The sequence below is a fragment of the Leuciscus leuciscus genome, assembly GCF_965113295.1.
Source record: "Leuciscus leuciscus genome assembly, chromosome: 22".
Classification (NCBI taxonomy): Eukaryota; Metazoa; Chordata; class Actinopteri; order Cypriniformes; family Leuciscidae; genus Leuciscus; species Leuciscus leuciscus.
Window position 1 is genome coordinate 31,418,794 of NC_138746.1, and position 24,596 is coordinate 31,443,389.

The 24,596-nt window shown below is 38.4% G+C and overlaps 3 protein-coding genes across 5 annotated transcripts in view; 2 read left to right on the forward strand and 1 right to left on the reverse strand.

The window, feature by feature from the left end:
* The window catches only part of lrrc73 (leucine rich repeat containing 73), a 176,592-nt gene that overhangs the window by 81,989 nt on the left and 70,007 nt on the right, over positions 1-24,596 (reverse strand). The window lies entirely within an intron of this gene.
* LOC309487078 (tight junction-associated protein 1-like) overlaps positions 1-24,596 on the forward strand; it is a 112,746-nt gene that overhangs the window by 49,768 nt on the left and 38,382 nt on the right. For 2 of the 3 annotated variants that reach the window (XM_082154605.1, XM_082154606.1), the window contains 3 exons: positions 4,331-4,395; positions 12,402-12,597; positions 14,907-14,935. In XM_082154605.1, coding sequence (XP_082010731.1) covers positions 12,442-12,597; positions 14,907-14,935 — 185 coding nt within the window. In that variant the 5' untranslated portion in view covers positions 4,331-4,395; positions 12,402-12,441. The remainder of the gene's footprint in view (positions 1-4,330; positions 4,396-12,401; positions 12,598-14,906; positions 14,936-24,596) is intronic. The other variant, XM_082154607.1, reaches the window with a different exon arrangement.
* On the forward strand, positions 12,604-14,899 carry LOC309487101 (uncharacterized protein). Its single transcript, XM_082154643.1, has one exon. The coding sequence runs from the start codon at positions 12,784-12,786 to the stop codon at positions 13,924-13,926; it is 1,143 nt and encodes a 380-aa protein (XP_082010769.1). The 5' UTR covers positions 12,604-12,783; the 3' UTR covers positions 13,927-14,899.

Here is a 24,596-nt window from a genome sequence, read left to right on the forward strand (position 1 = left end):
GGCAGCACTCAGACGTTTTTACACCATATATTGTAGAATTAAAACACTATACCCAAATGTCAAAAAAGTTACTTGAATCAATGAACAGCACTAATAAAGCCCCATTCTTACAGATTATCTAAAAAAAAGTTGGTTTAGGGTTTAGTTACCCTTTAAAAAAAATCTTACTGACCTCAAACTTTTGAACAGTGGTGTACAATATAACATGTTTTTGTGCTGTTAAAAGCTATTTAATTTCTGTTAGCATCAAGGTTGACATGTTTACCTGTGGATATAATTAAGGGCAGGACAAGATTAGACTGGATTGTGAAGGGCTAAAAACATGTTATGCCGTGACGTTATCGGTTAATATTTTACTTCCCTACAGCCTAGGTTACGTCAACAGAGTTTTTTTTCCAAGACAAGGACAGAGTGTTTTTCATTTTTAATGAACAGTTATGAAAACAAACTCTTTCTTGAGAGTACTTTGAACTTTAGTACACAATAAGACCAGGGTCATTTATTAATAAACATAATAGTGTTCTGAGCCATGATGACACATAAGAGCTGTTTTGTTCAGCGGTTGTCCTTGTCTCTTAGGAGAAGATAAAGCGCGAGTGTTTGAGGGAAGTGGAGGTGAATGGGTCTCAGTATCACAGCAGAAGCTGACTGTCATGAATGGCTGACTGCCACAGGCCTCTAGTTTGATATTCTCAGCCATATCTCGTCCACGTCAGACGACTCTGAATGCTGGGAAAGAATAAACACCTTTATAACAGTACTTTAATATTGCATGCTTTCAGGTCAGGGAAAGCAAATGTTTTCCAGCTGACAGTTGAACACATCTCCAGGGGTAATTTACAGTCTCCTTGATGAATGTAATTACATTGGGAATGTTTTGGCATTGCAGCAGTGTTTCATGGGTAGGGCATGGCACCGTGCCAAGGTCACGAGTTCACTATTCACATACTGATAATATACGCAATGAAAGTGTCAAATGCAGAACATTTAAATGTTATAAAGTCATACATAGCAAGTTTTAGGCACATATTTTTTTAAACCCTGAGATTGTGAAGATTCAAGACAGGATATGCTGTCTTCTACAGTAATTCTTTTGCTCTTTTTAATAAACTCACGATGAATTTGGAAGAACAAAACGGCAGAAGTAATAAATGCACAAGTAAAACGTGTTTAGCTGAATTAGCCAGTAGGGGTACACGGACCAAACCTTCATTATAATATTGGAAGCGGAAATATCATAATAAAATAAATGAATGAATGAATAAATAAATACGGAGGGGGATTTAAAAAAAATAATTAAACACTGTGCCTTCAACATTTATAATGTTGCAGACTCTTGAATGTGTCATTATATTATTAATATTTTACCTAAATCAAGCTTAAAAGGAGTTACAAGGTGATTGACCAGCGAATTACGTACTTAAAGTCCCCCTGTGGTGAAAATCCAGCTTTTAATGTTGTTTATATGTCTTTGTGGTGTTTTTAATATGCTTTAAGACAAACCATGTGTAAATTCATAAGTCGACACCATTGCCGAGTATTTTCTCCTTAAAACTGCAGTGAACCAAAGACAGTCTCAAGAACGCGGTTTGAAATCGCTGGTGTTTCTGACGTCGCAAACTACCTTGTAACCAATCAGATCAACGTGTGATCGTCAACCAGTGGATCTCTGAGCTGAGTGAGTGAGTGGAGGCGGGGCTCATTTACATATTCATAGAACCACGTATTCTAAATGAGGCATAAAAAAAAGAAAAAAGTTTGGTTCCGGTTGGTTGTCAGTTGAGGTCATGGGTCGGTAGGGATTTTTTTTTTTTTTTTTTACTTTAGAGTAGCGATGGATACTCGTTCTGTCCACCTACTGGCAACTATTCAGAATACACCAAAAGTTACCAATGCCTTTGTAAGTGACAACAACGATGTGTGACTGTGAACGACCGTGTAGCTGCCTCGTTTGTTAGCATTGCTGGAGGACAACAGGCATCTTGCATCGCAAGAGTGCTATACAAAAACGGTGCTGTACAAAAACATAAATTATGGTTCGCCTCAAAGTTTTTTATTTGTGTATTTATTTAATTTGTATTATTTCTTCCCCAAGTTCATAAAATAAATTTGTGTCGCACATAAATTGACAGGGTCGGTCGGAAACCGGAACCAAACCATTTTTTTTTTAATGCCTGAATCAAGGGTGTCGAGTTACATTCAAGATATTTTAAGGCATGAAGAATTTTTTTTTTTTAGGAAAATCTTTTAAATATCTCATTTTGATGATCAAAGATGAGTTTTAAGGGATACAATTATTGACTACAGGACTTTAAGTGTTCTGTCCGTCATTAGAACGGGCGCATCTGAGGCAGTAAGTGCATCTCAGTACGTTTTCATCAACTTTCAGATTATAAAGTTTACTGTGGCTATGTGGGCGCTTAGTTGTTTTTCTGTCATTTGGTCAATATCTCATGTTACTAAAGACGAAGTGCTGCACATAGGATATTTCAGACAGTATATCGACTGTGACTCGACGACCAATGCTAAGATTCTCTTCTCCGCTCCTCAAATACATAAAACATTAGCCTTTATATATAGTAAAGAAAGCGCTGTACTTATTCAAACTACCGTTTTTTTATTTAACCTTACATTGCAAACGGTCCAAAATTTGTGCGGCATTTCATTCACGATAAAGGTAGGCGGAGTTATGAGGTTTGACTTTGACTGACAGTTTGAGGATCCAATGGAGTTACGAGGTTTAGTCACAAGCCCTTTTTTCATTGGTTAAATATTTACGAAACCCACAGACACATGTAAAGTGTGCCCGATAGATAGTAATGATTTATGAAAAACAAATAAAAATGGCGAAATATGGAGAAATACGATTTCTGCCCGTTTCATGTACTAAACTATGAATATTAAAAGAAACTCATAGTTCTACATTGATTAAGCGGGAAATTTTGAAGTAGAAAGTTGTTACTCACTGATAATCTGCAGATAATTCAAGATATTCTTCCAAAATGAGTTATTTTAAGAAACTAAATCAGGTCAGTTGTGAGTTCGTGTTTTCTTTCCTCAGTGCTGGGCAAACAGAGAGAGCCCAGTGCCGTTTGAACATTTTATTTTTATACATTCTGTTATGTAAGGAAAAGGGCACATTGCCTAAATTCCATGTTGTACTTCCTTTTGTTGTAATATTTGATAATAAAAAAAACCTACTATGTTGCAGTGTCCTTTATCTAAACTTATATTATTGCTTATTACCCTGAGAATGTGCCAGTTATCATTCTATCTACAGGCTTTACCTTCCATAATATATAACCAAATTGTCCCTTTTTTCAGTGACCTGACACTCTATACAGTAATTTGCTGTAATGACTCTCATGTCATTCCTCCTTGCACACAGTGTGTGTGGCGTGCAGGAGTTCATTATTCTGCTGTGTAAGTGTGAGGGAGGAGGCCTGTGGAAACGCGGCTAATGAGCAGTCTCCGTGTTAATTAGGCAAAGAAGAACAATTGTGACTGAATGAGGTGATTTCTGAGTGAACGCGCCGACTGATATTATTAATATTAATATAACTTGTGTGTCTCGTGGCAGACCAAAAAAAAGCAGGAGTTCACTTGGAGTTTACAAAGTTTTTGAATTTATAAACCAAATGCTAATGTGACGTTTTACATTTACCATCCCGATTCCTACTCATGCTGTTTTTCACTATTGAGCGGGAATCTTTCAGGAATGTTTCAGGATTATGCATGCAAATGTTTGAAATAGTGTTTCTGTTGCAAAAAACGGCGTTAGATATTCATTTCTGCCAATCAGTTCAAACTGTCCGTTTCAATAAATCAACGGAAAACTGTGATTTAATCAATTTATTTTGTCACTCAAAAACATTCTTAGCATAAAGTCCTTGTTCATTTTTTTCCCCCTCTAGATTTCACTTTTTGCAAATAAATGTTTAAATCTGATTGGCTGGAAGGGCTGTAACAAGGGGTTCACCTGATTGAAGATTAAAGAAAACCTTTTGAATTCATTTTAGAGCAGTTACATAAAAAATACTTTGTTTTGCATTTTGTATCAATATCTCAACAGTCTATTGTTAGTTATGCTGTGCATTATTTTTTTATATAATGTATAATCCCTTGCCTTGGGGTATAAATGAATACATTTCACTTGTATTATTCGCATGCATGTCAGGATTTTCTGACCAGATGGATTCAATTCTTGATTAGATTCAAGTCTTGTCCTGTTTTGATGCTGATATTTATTTTTACATTTCTTTCTCTTCATAGATCATGTTGCACAACTGTGACAAATCGCATTTCAGTAACCCAAGCAAATGTGTGTTTCAGACGCTCTGGGCCTGAGAACCTGTGAATGAGGACACCACTGAATGAAACCAACTCCAGTTTCGGGTATGAAAACACACAATCTAAATAATTTGTTGTGTTTGTGCATCCTTGTCTTGCGTTGCTGACAATCGGCCTCCAGAAATAGCTCTAATTGGAAGATGACATGTCTCTACAGAGCTCTCTTTGATACACAGTTGTGTCTCATGATGTTCTCTTACAGTCATCTTCAGTTCAGGCATGATGAAAGAGATTACTGAGATTGGCTGTTCCAGGAAGGAAATGTTTTTTTCCTCAACAAAATTGATGTTTTTTCCTTTTCCCATGATCTCTCTCTGTCTATCTTTCACACCTTGCTGTCTGTTACTCTACCTAAAGGCCCCGATATACTCACAGCCAAGTTATTTTTCATTCTTCCCTTAGGGGGAAAAAGAAGTTTGAAATATATGACCAGCGATATTCTGTTAGCTGAGAGCAGTGTTAAGTTGAATATGTCAGTATGTGCTGCACGCTTTCACACACAAAAATGACAGCGGTGAGAAAACAGCACTTAAGAAAGCATCTGATGTAGCGATATAGATATGTTTGCACAAGCTTTGCAATTCGGCTCTCCAGTCAAGCCATGTCACGTTTATTTATACACTTTATACAATAGATAGTTTCAAAAGCAAGCAGCTTTGCAGTATTAAACATGAAAAAACAGTGTCAGGCTCATTTCATCAGAAGTACATCTTCATTTTCTGCTGTAAAGCAACTCCTCCAGTGTGTTCATGTTTCACTCACGGACGCCTGACCTCGACGGACTGAACTGGAGAAGATTTCCATGTCAAAGAAGGCGGAGCCTCAGAGTAGGGCTGCACGATATTGAAGAAAAATGCGATATGCGATAACTCATTAATTAATGAGATATTCGATATGTGATACGATAATGCTTAAAGTGTGTAAAATAAACTTAAATTATCTTTAAAATATATTTAAAATTATATAACCTACATACGTGTTTCACATTCCTTTTGTGACGAGAAAACATCCCTACAGCTTCTGACAGTGAACAGCAGTGTTTTACTGTAGCATAAGAAGTGTTATTTTAACATCAGTGTAAACCACGGGGTTCAGGGTTTCAGGTTATCCTACATTAGGGTTATTTAACAACAGAAACTGAATAATCAAATGTCAAAATAAAACACTGCTTAGTTTTCACTGGTTGAATTAAATATATACTGATTCTTATTAAAGGTACAAAGGTTATTCAGCCAAGAGCAGCGAGTGATTTTCTCTTTGTCTTTTGTTCATGACCCCAGTTATTGCAAGCTGTTGCGATATGCATATTGCGATATATACATTTGCGATATTTCGATAATTTCGATATATTTTGCAGCCCTACCTCAGAGCCGCATTCGCCACGGACCATTGGTAGTTTGAAGGTGTTTAACCAACCAGTGAACTTTTCTGGAAAGTTCGCTTTGGCAAGCCGTTTCAAACTTCAGAAACGAACGTGTTTTGGCCTGATTTAGTTGGAAATGACTCGCACCAATTCATTCTTCGATTTCGCATAAAGTATTGTCAGGGCCTTAACGGTTTAAGGTCATAGTCAAAATGACCCCTTTTTACTTTCAATACACATAACACATTCCTGGTCTTATTGCGGAGCTTGGTTCTGAAATACTTGGTTCTGATTAGTCAGTAATGGCGTTGAGCTGTCGGATATTTTTGTAAAATAACTACTAAACTGTAGTTCATATTTGATTATTGTCCATGGCAAAATACAGGTGCTACTTTCTTACACACACACACACACACACACACACACACACACACACACACACACACACACACACACACACACACACACACACACACACACTAGCTGGATAATAATAATAATATAAATTCATATTATTCTTAAATGTTTATTTTAATTACTATTAGTTTATCACATAATTTTAAATTATTAATGTACATTAATAATACATAAATTAATATTGTACTATTATTGCAGTGTTCATTTGGTTTCTATGGCATTATAATGGGTTGTGAACACCATTTCGTGTATCATGATTTTTAAACCTGGCAAGGTACAAAAACTAGAAATCCCAACACAACTCAAGGCTCACAGGATGACACATTCTGCTTGTCCTCTCTAAAAAGCTGAGTTTATTTAACCAGGCTGTTTTACTAGGTCTGTATCATCTGATATGCAAGTCATCAGGGAACTGAGAATGATCTCTGTCTGAATCAACAGTAAGCTGAAGTGTGTGAGTTGCCAGAAATGGGCGTCACATTGGCTCAGTGGCCACTTCATAAAACAATGCAGACTGCAGAATGTCCTGTTGTCTGACTATCCAAACTTATGCAGTCCAGACTTCTCACGCTTTGTGAAAAATATTAAACACTGTTGTATAAGCATGACAAATAATGTCAGAATTAACTTTTAGCTCGTTTCTACCTCAAGTTAATTGTGACTTTTTATCTCACAATTGTTTACATCTCACAATTGTGTTTTCTTTCTTTCTCAGAATTGCATGATATCAACTTTTTTGCAATTTCAACTTTATATCTCACAATTCTGACATAAGAATTATTATTCTTATTTATTCTGACAGAATTGTGAAATTTAAACACAATTGTGAGAACAAAAGTCAGAATTGCGAGATAGTAACTCAAAATTGCATTATATAAAGTCAGAATTGCAAGAAAAAAAGTCAGCATTGCGTGATATAAAGTTGCAAAGTTTATATCTCGCGATTCTGACTTTATAACTCGCAATTGCGAGTTCATATCATGCAATTCTGAGGGAAAAAAGGTGCAATTACCTTTTTATTTTTTATTCTGTGGCGGAAACAAGCTTCCATATAAAATGTCAAAAGTATCTTTTCTACTTTTTGGTATCCAGTAAAAATCTGGCAAAATTGCAACAGTTGTCTAAAGTAATTAATACTTATTTTTTATTGAATGTGGGTTAAAACTACATACAGCAGCAGCTCACACTCTGAAAAGTATCATAAATATTTGACTGGAACATAGTTACAATATGAATCTCTGAAAGTCACACAACATGATCAAATTTAGCAATGTGGAACTGCCTACATATCAAATAATCACTTTATGTACAGTATGTGAGGATTATTCAGGTGGTATTTAATTTGACAACACTGAATATTGCATCCATATTCAATGCGTAGCAAACGCGGAAAAAAAAGTGTGATCTCTTTTGTCTAACAACTTTATATGAGAATGTTAGCATCTTTAGAAAACAGTGGCAAAAAAACTGGTTAATTTTACATTGCTACCAAAATAATAATAAATACATCAATACATAAATGATTGATATTCATTATAGTACCCAGTTCTAGTAGTAATGTTATATACTTCAAATTTTTTTATATATGAAAATGCACAATTGGAGCACATCTGACTTAGAGACCTGATTTATCTGTGGTGCCAAGGAAGGTTTAATTAAAGCAGCTTAATTAAGTGTACAATCTGCCTGTACAATGTCAGATTCCTCTGAAATGAAGCTATGCAGCATCTGTGTGGGCATGTGATGGTGTGAAGGTCAGAATGTGCTGTAATTCCATCCCTTCTGTTCACATAAAGCTGTAACCCTCAGCCACAGTCATTAGTTCAGGCATGACAAATAGAAGGCTCAGCTGTGAGGCCTTTTAAGGTGTGCAATGTTTAAAACCGTCTGAAAGCAGCTTTAATTAGCTTCTGAAAGAGTAGAAATCACCCTTAGATAGCAACAGACACCTTCTAGTGCACAATCAAGTGGTGCGAGAAGTTCCACACATCTGAGAGCATGTTGGTTAAAAAGAGGCATCTCGTCAGGCATAGTTTGGTCACGCTTTTGCCGTTGAACAGCAGTTGTGTACCTGTCAGTATCACAGGTGATGGTTGGAATCTTTGAAAATATGTGTTGGCCTGTTACCAACAGCTGTCACATGACTTGCAATTTGGTTTTAAATCTCAAGAAGCAATTTAAGGAGTGTTGTCCCACTTGATCTTTGAGGCTTTGTTTTGTTCAGCCCTTGCGTGACTAGCAACAAAAGCTTCAGGCCTTATGCCCTAAACGTTTGTAAAATTTAGAGGGTACAAGGAAACCTTTCATCTGGATTTAGCTGTTTTAAAAAGGACAAGTTGCCAGAATCTCCCAAAACGCAGTTGTATTATTCTGTTTTAGGATTAGAGCTTTGCGATATGGCCAAAAACATTATCACAATATTTTTTTCCAAATCATATGACATTCCACATATTTCTTAGACGTTGAGAATGAATGTAAAAATGTAAGCTCCACAGAGTAGATACCTTTTAATTTTGGGCTCTTTTTAATTTTAAAGTTTATATAAACTTTTACATTTATCGCCCAGCCCTATTAGAAACAATTCTTTCTCTCTGAATTGTCGATTAGTCTGTGAAAAAGTCGTTTTGAATGCCCCGCCTCCACTCACTCACACCAGCTCAGAGATCCACTCGGCCAACTTACTGAGGACACAATGGTATCGCTCTTTACAACGTCAGACACATAACGGTAATTAATATGATTAGCCTTTTGCTTGACTATGTTATCAAACTGCTAATAATGTGTTGCTAATACTACACAAACTATCTTCCCGTTCGCCATCTCAGAGTCAGACAGATGCCTTCTGAAAACCAGCATCCTTACAAACTCAGAACGTCAGTGGAGGAAGGTATATAGATCATCCTGGCCAAATTTGCCACTTGGCCTCTGTCCATCATGGCCTCCTAATCATCTCCATATACTGATTGGCTTCATCACTGTCTCCTCTCCACCAGTAAGCTGGTGTGTGGTGGGCGTTCTGGCGCAATATGGCTGCCGTCGCGTCATCCAAGTGGATGCTGCACATTGGTGGTGGTTGAGGAGATTCCCCCATCTATGTAAAGCGCTTTGAGGTCTCAGAAAAAGCGCTATATAAATGTAACGAATTATTATAATCATAACACCGCAACACCCGCTATATTCCTAAATCAACCTGATTTTTCATATCAACAGAAAAATATACCGGGACAACCTGGCCTACTCGAGACTCCCCTGCTAGTTCGCAGTTAATGATATGCTAAAGCTCGCCGGCACATTCACGGGATTGGTTACAAGGTAGTAGAGTTATCAAAACTACCGACTTCGGTACAAAGTTGGTACTAAAATTTTGAACGCGTGCCGATACCAGCATTTCCCTCTAGCATTTTGATCGCTGTTAAACGTATTGTTAAACGTATTCTTAAACGCCTCTGATTGGCCATTGTGTTCACGCGCTCAACATATATGTCTGTGAATGGCTACAATGACATCTTTGATGCTTTTCATCGAGCGCTTACACCGATACACACAGGAGAGTTTGAAAGTGGTGTCTATCAGCGGATAAATAATGCGTGGTTCAGATTACACTATTTTTTTGTTACGATAGTCGCTGTGTCACATTTATGCGATTTTGACTCCTAAAATCTTGTCTTGTCGTGGACAAGAAACATGTCAGACTACACGTTGCTTTCTGACCAGTCATCGTGTGCCGTCTCACACGCACTCACAGACACACACACACACACACACACACACACACACACACACACACACACACACACACACACACACACACACTCTCTCCCTCACTCACTCACTTGCGCGCACACACACACACACACACAGACACACGCTCACTCACTCTCACATACACTCACACTCTCACTCTCACACACTCACTCACTCTCACACACACTCACTCTCTCTCTCACACACACACACACTCTTGACGGAACCCGTCGTGGAAGACCGGAAAAAAATTAGTCGTGAAACATCGCATCGTCTGTTGTCGTCCATTATGACACACTATACGAGATGAAGCGATCGAATCATGCGTCCCGACGCCCGTTGTCATCTACGAATCCCCACGACACTCTACGTCAAACGGATCGGGCTAAAATCGTGTAATCTGAACCAGGCATTAGGGATCCGCTGATAGACACCACATATAAACAACATTAAAAACTAGATTTTCACCACAGGGGGACTTTAAGACCCAATGGTAGACTGAGTGATAAGATACCTGTTCAGATAAGAGGATAAGATCTTGTTGAACTTTGTGTGAAACTTTATCAGTTCAGATTGGATTGCTGATTAAATTCAAAGTCTTTTGAGTCAGCTTTTACAAACACACTTAGTTCTGCTTGCTGTGTTTGTTTGTGTAGGCCCGGTGTGTTTTTGCATTGTGGGTAGAGGATGACGTCAAGAGGGAAAATCAGTCTGCCAATAAGTGGCACATTTTGGCAGTGACCCCCTCACGTGCGCGTGTGCGTTTATATGTGTGTCCCAGCCTGTGCCCCGCAGCACATTAGCAGAATGCGCAGGGAACACCATTGATTTCTCAGTGGCACCACACTGTGACACACCAGCCAATTCTCCCTTCATTTTTCCCATTTTACCAGTCAGGAACTTTAAAAATAGCCACACCAATGAAGAAAGCCCTCCTGCAGGGGAAGGTGTGACCCAGGAAGAAGTGGAGAGAATCTGAGTGCTAACCATGGCCTGCTATTATGTGTTATGCACTCGTGTAGCGCTCTGACTACAGGGAGCCAATGCAGGTTGCAGTGATGAAGCAAAAGGAAGTGATCTAAAACTTTACTTTCTTTGAGTGGCTCAAACTTACTCGCCCACAAAGTTGTTTTGTGTATAGTGCCTCAAGCAACCACATGTCAAGATTATATCGCATGGTCAAATATGTGAAAATTGGACCTACAGGGTAAGGATTTTTATTAACCTACTTTCTGCAAGTGCTTAAACAGAAGCTTGTTTTGCAGCAGACGTTTTTGGCAGCTCTGTGCATTAGCAGGATCACACTGGGTTCATCTTACAATCTAATGGTGTTGCTGGATAACTTTAGCACTGTTTGAACGGGATTAGATTTCTAAACAACATTTACAAATATTAACATAGGATGACAATGACATCGGATTGAGATCTCTGTAGTTTTTACTATAGTGGCTGAACTGAGCAGTTTGTGATCCGCACCTTTATTAATTTCATATTCTTTTTATATCAGATACTAGCAGTACTTCAGGCAGGAGCTATTATCAACTATTATTAATAAAAGCTGTTAAATATAAACTGTTGTTTTGCACAGAAAGTTGGCAATACATTTTAAATCCACAATGAAGATTTGCCAGACAGTTGCAATAAGAAATTTTGCTTTAGTTATGGTATTCTACCAAAGTAAATAAATAAGTTACAATTTTATGGAAATGAGACATTTTTAGCAGCCTGGGAACAACCAAAAAACAGTAGATAATTATTTAAATATCTTGTGTTAAAAAATCGGATGGGATTCCAATTGCGAAGTTCGTCTATGTATTACAAATTTGTCAAACTCCTTTAGGGAATACTAGTATTGTTTGAATTGAATTTGAGTATTTTAAATTGAAACTGATTTTGAGTGACAGTGAATATACCGTGGCTCAGCCCTACATGCCTCTGTAAGTGATTGGACCCCAACCGCACACCCACTTTTCCAATTCTATACATAGCTTCCTGTGATCAATAAGAGTCATGCAGGCATTGGTTTAACAGTTTGTCTATTGGAAACACACTCCAACATATAATCAATCACCCGCTTTAAAACAAGTCCACGTTTTCCCCTCCCACCCTCGTGCCTCTATATTTGTTTCTAAAACACCCTGTATCCAGTATCTCTTTTTGTCTTTCCTCTCCCATTCTCATCTTTCCTCAATTTACTACACAGATTATGATAAACACCTTATTTCACAGTAGAAGTATAAACGGATGTTTGGTGGTTGTTTTGAGGCTTTTTTGCCCCTCATTTTCCCTGTATCAACTCGTGCTGTCTTTTACATCCATAGCTGTTTTTTATTGGTTGTTGTGTTTAACTGCCCAGTGGTGCTGATCAAAGCCTATTGATTCAAACTGCTTTTTTGACGTTGCCGCTTAGAGAGGAAGAGGCAGGGTGGCACATTAGAGAGAGAGAGAGGATAGGGACAGTCTTTTTTGCACAGGACAGGGTTGAAGGCTACTGCTACTTTGGATTCTCACGCTTCTCTCTCGGCAGGACTAACAGACAGTGTATGGAAACACACTGATCTACCAGAATGACGAGTGCTGCTCCCGCCCGGAAACCGTACCGAAAGGCACCTCCGCAGCATCGCGAGACGCGCCACTCTGTTCCAGTATTTCGAGAGGATGTTAGTGGGAGTGCCTTGCCATCCGCCAACCCTGGTTCGTCATCCCAGCCTGACCCCTGCCAGGTAATTTCCCCCAGAAATCATGCACCTATTTTGCAGCGTACACGATTTACAGGCCCTTACCCACAATGCCCTGAAAGACCCGTATGGTCGCAAGCATCTGACAGCGAGCTGGATGTCTCGAGCCTGTCTAGTTTGGATCTTAGTGTCCTCCCTCCACCACGAATCTTCAGCCACGGTTCTCTCGGCATGAGACCTCCTCCCAAGCATCTCCGGCAACAAAGAATGAACCGCTTTATCAGTCGTAGTGATGACCTACTGGCACTCTCTGCTGACGACGATCTCTCCTCCTCGGAAGACTACCAGCATTACATTCGAGGCACTTCCCCGTCACTCTCCAGCAGGAGTGCTGAGCGCTCTTTAGTCTTCAACGAGAAAGCGGAGATATTTGTACCCAGGGAAGAACAGTGTCCACCACATGTAGCATTTGTGATTGATGCCCATCCACCCAAGGGCATCCTCAAGCACTCTCATCAGTTGGGAGTGTACTCTTCCGATAGTCTGCGTAAATCTAAGTCGGCAGAGATGCTAGGCCAGAAGCAAAGTCGTGGACGTAGCCGGAAACCCAAAAGCATGTCCTTGGACAGGGAAAAGGGCGTACGGGTCTCTCCCACTGGACGTGCTACTTCCACATCATCTACATCTCCCAGCTCTATGCCACCGGATTGGAAGATGCAGCTTCTTGAGGAAAAGGTAAAATTTTCACAATTTCTGGATGAAATCACCTACCGGGTAATGACCCCTGCCAATCTAAAGTTGCTGCGCGGGAACCTTCCCGATTCAACAATGTCTTTAAAAGAGAACCAAATGAGACACCTTCCTGATTCAACAATGTCTTTAAAAGAGAACACAACCAAATGCCACATCAATCCCCAACAGTACGAATTCAAGGACCATCATGACCCAAAGCAAGAGCGGTGTAGACCCTGGGATGAATGGGCTTCCCGGCATAGCAGAGCCGGCAGAAAATCAAAGGAGGCAAGACCCAAGATATGGCACATGGCAGCGGACAGTCCAGAAAGAGTGTCAGGAAAGCAACATGCAGATCCCCATCGGGAAGGGGCCCGTCCTAAAGGCGAAGGCCCAATTTACAGTCGGGTGGGGGGCAGCAATGATTCTGAAGGGGATGATAGGGCTCCACGGGGGGTTCAACACCAGACTCAACTCCACCAGTTGCCCCATGTAGAGAGCAAAGCCCTGAAAAAGGACAATATGGATAAATCAGGGCTGCCAAAGGGTGAGATTCCCACCATTATTGTGGAGGGTGAGAAAACACCTTTATCACAAGTGACTGCCTTTTCTATATTATCACAGATCAAGGTACGTTACTGACAACATTTCTTTGACTTTATCCCCACCTAATATACTATATATATATATATACTATACAATCCACTCTTGCATTGAAGAACCTATAAATGAGCAGCTCAGATATTGTTTTGTATTCCACAATAGAAAGCCATACAGGTTTGGAACGACTTAAGGGCTAATTAACTTTTTCAAAAAAATTTGGCTGATCTTTTCCATTATTGTATCAATGCCATGGCTAGTATTCTCATCTCACTGTTCTGGTGTTTCCTAAGGATATTTTGCTCTAAATATGAGCGTTTATTAAAACCCCCATCACCAATTGTCACGTATGCGACAGTGTTTCATGAACTTTTGTTCTGAGCAGTTTTATTTGTCCGAGATTTTCATTCTTCAACAACAAAATACATAGTTTGTCTTTAAACAAACAGCGTTGTTTACAACCTTGCTCTACATTAGACAAATTCCCATTTTCTGCTCTGTGGGATGTGGTGGACATTTAGCTAGCAGAAAAAAACAGGATGTCAGACCAATTTCATAGCTTCACTAGGCATGTGCATATTGACCTGTTTGGCTGAAGGCACAGAGTATGATGTCAAATTCTTCCCTTGCGTCACTTGCTTTTTATTGAAATTATGAGATGAATTATCTAACACATACAGGTCATAAATAAAGCTGTCATATTTCATTGATACATGCCACAGTGTAGGGCTCATTTTAATTTGTTTACTGTACTGTATGTTCCTATATGTGCAATAATGTAAAACATTGTTTTAGGAAGCTTTGACATTTGAAGATTATTGTTAACAGCCACACATAAGATCAGTTCACGTTCAAGTCTTGAGGAAATGTTATGTTTGCCCTCTTGGTATAAAAGAGAAATATACAGCAGTGTGGGTATTAAGGATATGTGAAATATTGATTGTAATATACATCTCTCAGATTTTTTTATGTTTTAGAGGATATTCAGTTTGCACATACTAAATGAATGCTCTTTCTTACAGGAGTCCTTATCAGATGCCGACAGGATCAAGTAAGTTTATTTTTTTGTCCTCATTATAATGTTTTAATTTTTATTCTTTCAAAAATGTTGCAGAAATTGTCATTGTTATAACATTGCCAGTCTGTTGATTGGCAGTGTATAATTCTTTGTTTCAATACTCAATAATAGATTTGCATTTGACCAGTAGCCTTGTATAATTTATTACAATACACTGAAGTGTTCAAGTGTTAGGTGGCATTAACCGCCTAATCTGACCCTAAAGCTGATCATTCATTGGCTCTTGGCGTTGAATGGCATGGTTGGACAAGAGCCAATCATGTGAGAAGATGCCTGTATGAGATAACTTGCTGATTAGCCTAGAAACTCCAGAAGGCTTAGGTTGAGTCCCTGGTTTATGGGGTTAACTGGGTGACTGTCAGAATGACAAGCTGTTGGCCATGATGTCTTGCGATAAGAGAGAGTGCCCACATTTTAAAGTCTACTACACCTCAGGTGCTCACTGGAGTACTAGGTTGAACCCACTTTGATCAGAGACATCTCGCCTTCTTTCCAGGCTTACAGGGATTCCAAGGCTTTTAGGCTCCAACACCAAAAAGCAGGTGCACATGACTAGTGACGAGGTTCTGCTTTCAACTCAGGGACTCCCAATACCTCTGCTCCATTTTTTCCCCCATGCACTGCATTAGCTTTCATGTTCTCTCACTGTTCTGTGTTCCCTTTGTTGCTGCTTTTCTCCCACTGGAACTAACGCTATAAAGGCAGCATCGTTAGATCTGGTATAGCTTAAAAGTTATTCTAAATTTTAAAGCTGTTTAAGTCTCCTCAACATCGGCACAAAGGTTGTGCTAATCAGAAAACTCTTGGGATTTGCAAAGCTTTTTTATTTATTTTATTTTTTAAGTCAACTAATTGGGTACCTAAATGAAAATTTTATATAATAGAATCAAGCAGAATGCAAAAGTCGCTTGACGTTTTTAAGGCCATATGCCTAAAAACAATGCAATATTTGCGGTCAAAAGGGATGAATTTAAAGGCACAGGTTTTCATAAAGGGTTTCACACTGCGAACTGTCTTAACTGCTAAGGCACATAAGAAAATTGGGTAACACTTTATTTTGACGGTGTCCTTGTTACTTATGTTACATGTACTAGTAATAACAGTAAATTATGCATAATTACATGCAACTAATCTTCAACCAAGTCCTAATCCTACCAGTGGGTCGTTTTTGCCTAATTAATTACTCAATACTTAAATCTATAATTACTCTGTAACAATGACACCTTAAAATAAAGTGTAACCGAAAATTGCTCAGTTTCACCATTGTGGCCCATGCTAGATTACTCACATCACATGTAGTATTGGCTAACAGACTCGTTGTGTTCCCTTCATCATCTCACTCGTGGTGCCGAGCGGAAGCATGCAGGACATGGTCAGGCAGGCGCTTGTATTGATTGGCCTAGTTGTCTGTTTAATGGGTGGAGAGAGCTGAACGGTGGATGTAGTCTGAAGATGGGTTTCTCCATCATGTGTTTTCACCTCCCTCAGGGTGGAAATCTCCAGTAAATGTGGGCTATAGTTAAATCACAAAAAAAAGCATTGTGAGTCTATTATTTACTCTTTAGAGTTCTCCAGCAATCTACATACATTTGACACTCTGAGACCTCGGATTTATAGTTACAATGAGCTCTTTACTTCATACTTTAACTGGGCTCCTCATCACAAAAGGGTTCTGTTAAAAATACACTGCCCACTAAAGACCAAAGTATACTTCTTTTTTTTTACGCATTCACTAAACCAGTGGTATTCAAATGGCGGGCGTTGCTCCATCCGGACCGTGGGACATAATTCGAAAAATAGATACTTTTGCTAAAACGCTGCAGAAAATGAGAATGCAGCAAATACAGTTATTTTTATCTTACTTTGTTTGTGACAACTAAGTTAACATGTGGCACCTTTAGACGTTTTTTTCCCCAAATTTAGCATGATTAATCAGCATATTAAGAGCATTTCAATTATTTAGAGATGGCAAGGGAAGACAAACAAATCTGAAATGACTAGTTAACTTTCTTTTGTGCTCATGATGAGAGTTTTGCTTATCAGATTATGTACGTTTTTTGTTTTTAGAAGTTTATTACTTTGAGCAAAGTATAAAAATGGTCCATATTTTTCTTAAGAGGTAAACCATTCTCAGTCCCAAGGTCTTCTGTGTGCCAGACACGTCGGTGTCAAAATGTAATAAATAAATAAATACATACACAAAAATAGCCTGATAAAACATCTGATCTAACCTTTTATATTAATATCCAGTTGGGAGAAATATTTACTTTTCTTGGTAAATATTGGTTAAAATTGTTAGACATCACTGCTTTGGCTCTCTTGGCCCAAGAATCTCCTCTTTGATGACTATTTTGAGTGTTTAAATTTGCTTTTACAAATTACTACGGCTGCCCGATGGAAATGTATAACTGTTCCAGAAAAGTATTGTCCGGACCTCCGCTAGGAAGGAAATATGGAGACTTGGAACTTTAATTGAATACCCCTGCACTAGCATATGTGTGCAGTGTGTGTGACATACATTTTTATCATCAGTGTAGTATGTGTGTACTGTACGTGCATAGACAGATTTTATTTAAACGCGTATACAATGTACGCTCAATCAGCTCCACGTACGGTTTGAATTTCTTAGTTATATAACCTTTGTGGGTGCTCGTTTAAACAAGTACAAAGACATTTTATTTGGTCATAATTTCTGGAGAGAAATGATACAGACACTGGACAAGAATGAAACTTTCTAGTGCACGTGTCGAGCGGCCATGTTTGCACACATAATAAAATGCAGAATCATTTCAGTTAGCATGTTGCTAAGATAATCAATAAGAATAAAAATATATGGCATTCACAAATATTGCGTAAAGTTGTTGGTTTTTAAATTTGATTGCACGATTAATCGTTAAAAGATCCAATCTCAATTCAAACACCCACACGATCTTATTCCTAAATGACAACAAGTCTTCTGTGTCTATTAAACCTTTGACAAAACACACCGCAACATTCAGATCTGTGTTCACGCCGCTGGCCCAAAGAGAGCAGGTGTCATGTTTAGGTATGAAACAGCTTCACAAACAGTCTTTTCAACCACACCGTATTGTTATTTCCGCCTTACAATAATTCAAATTATCACAGAAGTACTGGGATAAAAGTTTATATTTCAGATAAAAACACTGATGTCTACGATAGCAATCAAAATAGAGCAAATCACCTTTTGAAAGTGACATGTGTGATAGATTTTTTTAATTTGTTTTTCTTGCAGGAACAACATTCATATGCTTTTATGTGTGTTCCCCTTTTGGCGAAAACTTGTGTTGCCATACCCCTTTTACTCTGGTTGTGTGAGTGTAAAAATAACAAATATGGGAAATGAAACTAGACACTTGACTAGGTTTGAACCTTGTGATTAACAATGAAGTAATCATTAAAACAAAGTTTGCTTTACCTAGTAACAGAAGGGTTTGTCTATGAAAACCAATCAAATAAGGGGAAATTATGTAAATGCAGTATGACATTTTTGCCGTACCTCCTTATTCTATTAAAACTGTTGTATTCGTGTTAGCTGGTGGGATTCTCAATGGAATTTTTCTGAGATCCTCTGGCCTTGCTTCTTCTTGGGGGAGATTCTCTGAGAACTGCTCGGGATCTCTTCCGGCCGTGATTAAAGCGTTTGAAGGACGTTTGCTGAAGTCTGTCTGATATTATTGCTGCGTAGCAAGAAAGCTAGTTAGGGGAACAAGTTATTTAGCGAAACACTAGAGACCTTACTACCAAGTGATAGTGTTCGATAGGGGGCGAGACGTCGTTCGACTCTTTGTGAGACTCTTAGGCGGGGTTAGATTGCGGCTTAGGCGTCAACTCGCGCGTTCAGAGGTAACTCAACTGAGTATAATATTTTCAGGTGTCAAGGACTAAGTTCAACCTAAGTCAGGTGCATAGGGGAAAAATCTACCACACATGGCACTTCAAATAACGATTGTATTGATTACATTGTTACAATAACGGCAAGTGACTTAAAATGTATTTTGTCATTGAATCATTAATTTAAGAGATTCGTTAAAAAACGCTGATTCATTCAGCAATGAAACAAGTGAAGTCTTTACGAGTGAATCATTGAATCATTCATTCAAGGGATTTGTTCAAAAACACTGATTCATTCAGCAATGAAACAAGTGAAGTGTTTAAATGAGCCATTGGATCATTCAATCAAACCATTTTTTTAATATTCATTCTAATTAATTAAACATTTAATTAAATTGAATAGACTGCAGCAATATTTTGTCAGAACCTATAGAAATTTATTTTATTTAGCTGTCTGTTAAGAATCATAGTAGAATCTCTATCTGAAACCACAACAAAGTTCATCCAGAATAGTGCAGCTCCAATTGAACAATTTCGATATACATTTTTTTTATTTATTCTTTTTTGTTGTTGAATGAGATGTTTGCAATCGACAGTTTTCTGGAAGAGGAACTTCCAGTCCAAGTCTAAGAAATGTTCATCCCAGTCTGAATGTGACTGAAAGGGCTTTTTCTGGTCTGTTGGATTTGCTAAAAAAGAGCATGTGCACATATGATTTCTATGGGTGCACTAATATAAAAGTATATGATTGTTGATCATTTCATTTTAATGTCAATTCTGACAATAAATACCTATAGATATTATAAATCGAAATGTTGTTAATTTATAATACTGATGATCGGAGAGAGATGCTTTGTAGTGGTGATGCTGGTGAGAAATGAAGCTTTGCATATCTCCATTGCGAGATTCATGGGGCCTGCGTTTTTGGAAACTGTCAAAAAACAGTCATGTCCCAATCACTCATAGTTCCTGTCAGCCTCTGCTGACATTTCCATTCATTTCAGGAGCCTCAGAGCCATTTACAAGAATATTGGTTTCTATGTGAACACTCTATATAAACACTCTCCAGTTTCACTTTATTTTCATATTAAAATAATTCAATTTGGCAATTTCACTGAGATGTTTTATGTGGATGGAGCTGTTTTCTTTCTGCTGTCATCACGCAGAGCAAGTGCAACTGCAGTCATGCAATTAAAACTGTTTGACAAAGACACTGACTAATGTTTTTAACTGTTCATCTATCCATATATCTTCATGATGTGAGCAGTCTAGAAGTTTTAAATTCAAATGGAAAAGTTTGGTCAGTACATTTTTTTTTTTAATGCTTTGAAACAAGTCTCTCATGCTCAGCAAAGCTGCATTTATTTGATCAACCGTACAGTAAAAACAGTAATAATGTGAAATATTATCACAATTTAAAATGACTGACTGTTTTTTTTATTTCAATATATTTTAAATCTAATTTATCCCTGTGATTAAAGCTGAATTTTCAGCATCATTACTCCAGTCTTCAGTGTCACATGACCCTTCAGAAATCATTCTAATATGATGATTTGCTGCTCAAGAAACATTTCTGATTATCAGTGTTGAAAACAGTTGTGATGCAATTTTCTGGATTCTTTGATGAATGGAAAGTTCGAAAGACCAGCATTCATCTGAAATGGAAATCTTTTCTAAGAGTTTTGATCAATTGAATGCATCCTTGCTGAATGCAAGTATTAATTTCTTTCAAAAAATGTGACATTGAAACATTTTACCATGCAGTAGATAAGAATAGACGTATATAAATGTAACACTTTAGTTACCTGACATATTCATTATATTGAAGTTATCTTCTAGTTAATATACTGTATGTGCATCCTTACTAATTTCTCTTTGCAAGATCAGTTTTTTTTGTGTGCTTTTTTCCCGCTAACTACTTGGCTCATGGTTGAGAATGTCTTTGCTAACCTTGAAAGAGATAAAGCCTCTTTGCTGCATGCCTGAAAGCAACATATGGTAGTGGCGCAGTGGATAAGACACATGCCTTTGGTGTGAGAGACCCGGGTTCGAATCCACTGTGAGACACCAATGTGTCCCTGAGCAAGACACTTAACCCCTAGTTGCTCCAGAGGCGTGCGACCTCTGACATATATAGCAATTGTAAGTCGCTTTGTATAAAAGCGTCAGCTAAATGAATAAATGTAAATGTGTAAATGTAAACATATGCACGTTCAGAAATGTGTGACCGACAATTGAAGGAACCCTTATCACACTGGAAGCTGTATGTGGCGGTCCTTGTCAATCAAATAAAGTGGAGGATTTTCTAAACAGATGTTAGGGTTTGCACACAAAAACCCACAATGCGTGCGTGTCTCACACATTTAATTTAGCATCTTTCATGTCATGAATAATGAAAACAATTAAGCAAATCGTAGAAGGCTGGATGGTTTCACGTGTTTTCTTTCAGCAAGTGTTCAGAAGTGCTTTGGGGAATGTGTGGCACGTCTCTTAAAAGCACATGCGCACGGTCTCTTTGTGCTTTTTACATTTAGCGACTTCTTTTGCTCCATTTGTGCTCTAACATGGGCCTGCGAACAGGCGATTTGCTACTAAAAAGAGTTACATTTATAGCTTAAAACCCCTTCCCCCATCTAGGTCTATAGCATGAATCATTGATGTTCCTGTTGCTTTCAGCAGTGTCACGTTGGCAGGTTTTGAGGATTGGTCCGGACGTGTGTTGTGAGTGCCATGCCCTATGCTTCCTTCACTCTGAACTGGGAAAGAAACTAGAAAAGGACAGAAAAGGAAAAGTTGTTTCATATTCTTAGGGAATCTCCAGTCTGTCTGTGAGCTGTTGGATGTTACAATTAGGGCTGGACCCGAATATTCGAATATTCGTTCGGTGGGTTGGTATTCGATTTGAAAATTTGACATTCGAATATTCGGTTTTTTTAGTTTTTTTTTTGGGCACACCTGGGATCCCCGCGAAACGGTTCTCATTCGCGCTTGAATAAGGCCGGCGACACACTGGCTGCGTGGCGTGAGCGTCTCAGCTGCGTGGCGTGTCCGTTTTTATTTCGGCTCCCATGTTAACAGGTTGGAGTTTGCACACTGCCTGCGTGAGACACGCGTCTCAGGCGCGGCTCGAGCCCCGCGGAAAACGCGTGCATGCTAGAAATAGAACCGACCCCAGTGTTCCAGCAACGGGAGTGTTCTCTCGATAGAGCGCAGTGGAGTTTGTATGGACCAAAGTGCATGCCTGAGCTTGTGTTTTGAGTTAAGCTGCGTTGCTTTGACATTGTGGAAAATAGAATAATAGAAACAAAATGTATTAGCCTTTTTACCCGTTATTATCAATCTAAATTAATCTCGTTTTTAATTTAAATTAATTTCGTTTTTTCTTTATTTAAATTTCTTTTTTCTTTATTTAAATTTCGTTTTTTCCTTTATTTAAATTTCGTTTTTCTTTATTTAAATTTCGTTTTTCTTTATTTAAATTTCGTTTTTTTATTTATTTTAAATTTCGTTTTAAATACAAAATTAAATTCTTTATTTAAATTTCGTTTTTCTTTATTTAAATTTCGTTTTTCTTTATTTAAATCTACTGTGTCAGTAATTTGTTAGTCAGAAAAATATTAGACTACCTTAAAAGTATTGCTTAATTTAACAGACCTGTGTGCGTGCGTTTTATATCACTAGTGCAGTGTCCGTTATCGGCGTGAGGCGCGCCGCTTCCCGCTCGCGCTGTTCTGTAGTTTATTAAAAGTTTATTAATTCTGAATGTGTCACGTCTCGCATGTCCATCTATATTGCACCAAACGCGACACTGCACTCCCAGTGAAGTCGATTGGATAAACGGTTCTCGAAATAATCAAAATGCAAACGGACATACCGACACATAGAGAATACTGAAGAATATGTTCAGCACCCTCTCTCCGAAGCTTCGAATATTCGATGTTCATTACTACCGAAGCTTCGAAGCTCAAAAAATGGTATTCGGACCAGCCCTAGTTACAATGCCTCATTCGTGTGTTGTGTAGCGCTTGAGATGCTGTGTGTAGTTGGATTCCCACGAGTCCGTCTACTATCACTCCCCATCTGATGACACAACGATGGAGACTTGCGACACTGGTTCTTTTTTTGCCACCGCTTTTTAGTGTTTCTTCCCTTCTCTTGGGAAGCATTTAACCATTTCATCAGCTGTCATTTTTTATTAGGAGGGCCTTTTTTTTTTTGGCCAACAATTGAAGACACAACAGTATCTTATTGTAATGCACCAAAAGATGTTTTTAAATATCGAAGCAGTCACTAAAATGTTTACCTATTTTAGCTTACCTAGAATTTTAAATGATTTTTCGTTTTCGGTTGCCGTAATTTTGGTGCACCACTTATATCTAGATGATAATTAGTCAGCACAGATTTTTTGTTGCATTGTACACATTGACCTCATGCAAAAACAATCATGCAACGCCAATTCATACATTTTTCTGGGATTAACTTTGGTCGATTGGACCAGTGTCTTGTGATTGGTCAAAGTGTTTTGGAAATGTCAAGCCCCTTACCATAACTACGAGTTTCAACACGCTACTAACTACGTAACTCAACCAGGCCCTGCCCCCTTTTTGCATATGCCTTGGCCAGGACTTAATTAAATGAGTAATATGGTGACGTGTTCATTCTCGGAAGAAAACTCACGACTGCAATGGAGGCGTTTCAGGGAGTTCAGAAACAGTCACACTGATTTAGAGAATAACTCCTGCTGGAGGAACGTTGTACTTTGAAACATCACAGACATTTTTCATGCTTAAACAGCAACATTACACACTAAAGAAAGTTGAACGTGAAAATAGATAATAGGTCCTCTTCAAATCAGAATAATTACTAAATAGTTGTCCACATGACAACATGTAGTGAAACAGACAGATTTGGTTGTAATAAATTGTGTTTTAACCTGTAAACAGACAAGAAAAGAATCATCTCCGCATTAGGACTCTCAAGTCTAGCTGGTCGGATTTGATCACTGGCTCATACTCGGGGATTATAGGGATTCGAACTAACCTCTCCCCATAAGCATTGGGAAATCGCACAAAAAGAATTCAAACTCTTGAGCATCTCGTCTGAACGTGCCAACCAATCGGTCAAATGTCAAACAAAGGGCCTTTATGGGAGAAACTGTTTAATTATTGTACATTCACTGTACAGGACCACCCTGTTAGTCAGTCGTGGCTCAGGCTTGTAAAGTGTCTGAGTGTGTTTGAATCCTGCGGTCAGACTGAGGCTAACTGCCCTGATTGGTCGATCTTGTCTAAACTCCTATCCTTCACCAGTTTAATGACTCTTTTGTGCGTTCAGGCGTCAGGAAGTTATCTCAGGCTTTAGCTGGTCCTGATAAGATTCTTCATTTTGTTCTTCATTTAAGCACTTGATAGAATTGTTATGAGAACATGTTTAATTGTAAGAGTTGATGCTGTGATTAGCTCAGTGGCTTATTGACACTTTGTTTCCATAAAATGTCTGTTATCAAGTTTGGTGCTTTTCTTGGTGTAATTGCGCCAATTAATTTGATAGAGGATGCTGTCAGATTACTAATAATCTACAGCTTGCATGAATAGAGATTAATTCAATTATATCTTGATTTTTTTCTTATAAATGTGTTAATAGGTTCTTTTCAAGATATCTTAATATAGAGGCAGGCAATAGTTCACTGAAATGGATCCATGGATATTGTGACGTTGTCGTTACCGGAAGAAAGCTCCAGACCACAGATACAAAGAATAACTTTGTGCTTCGTAACATTGCA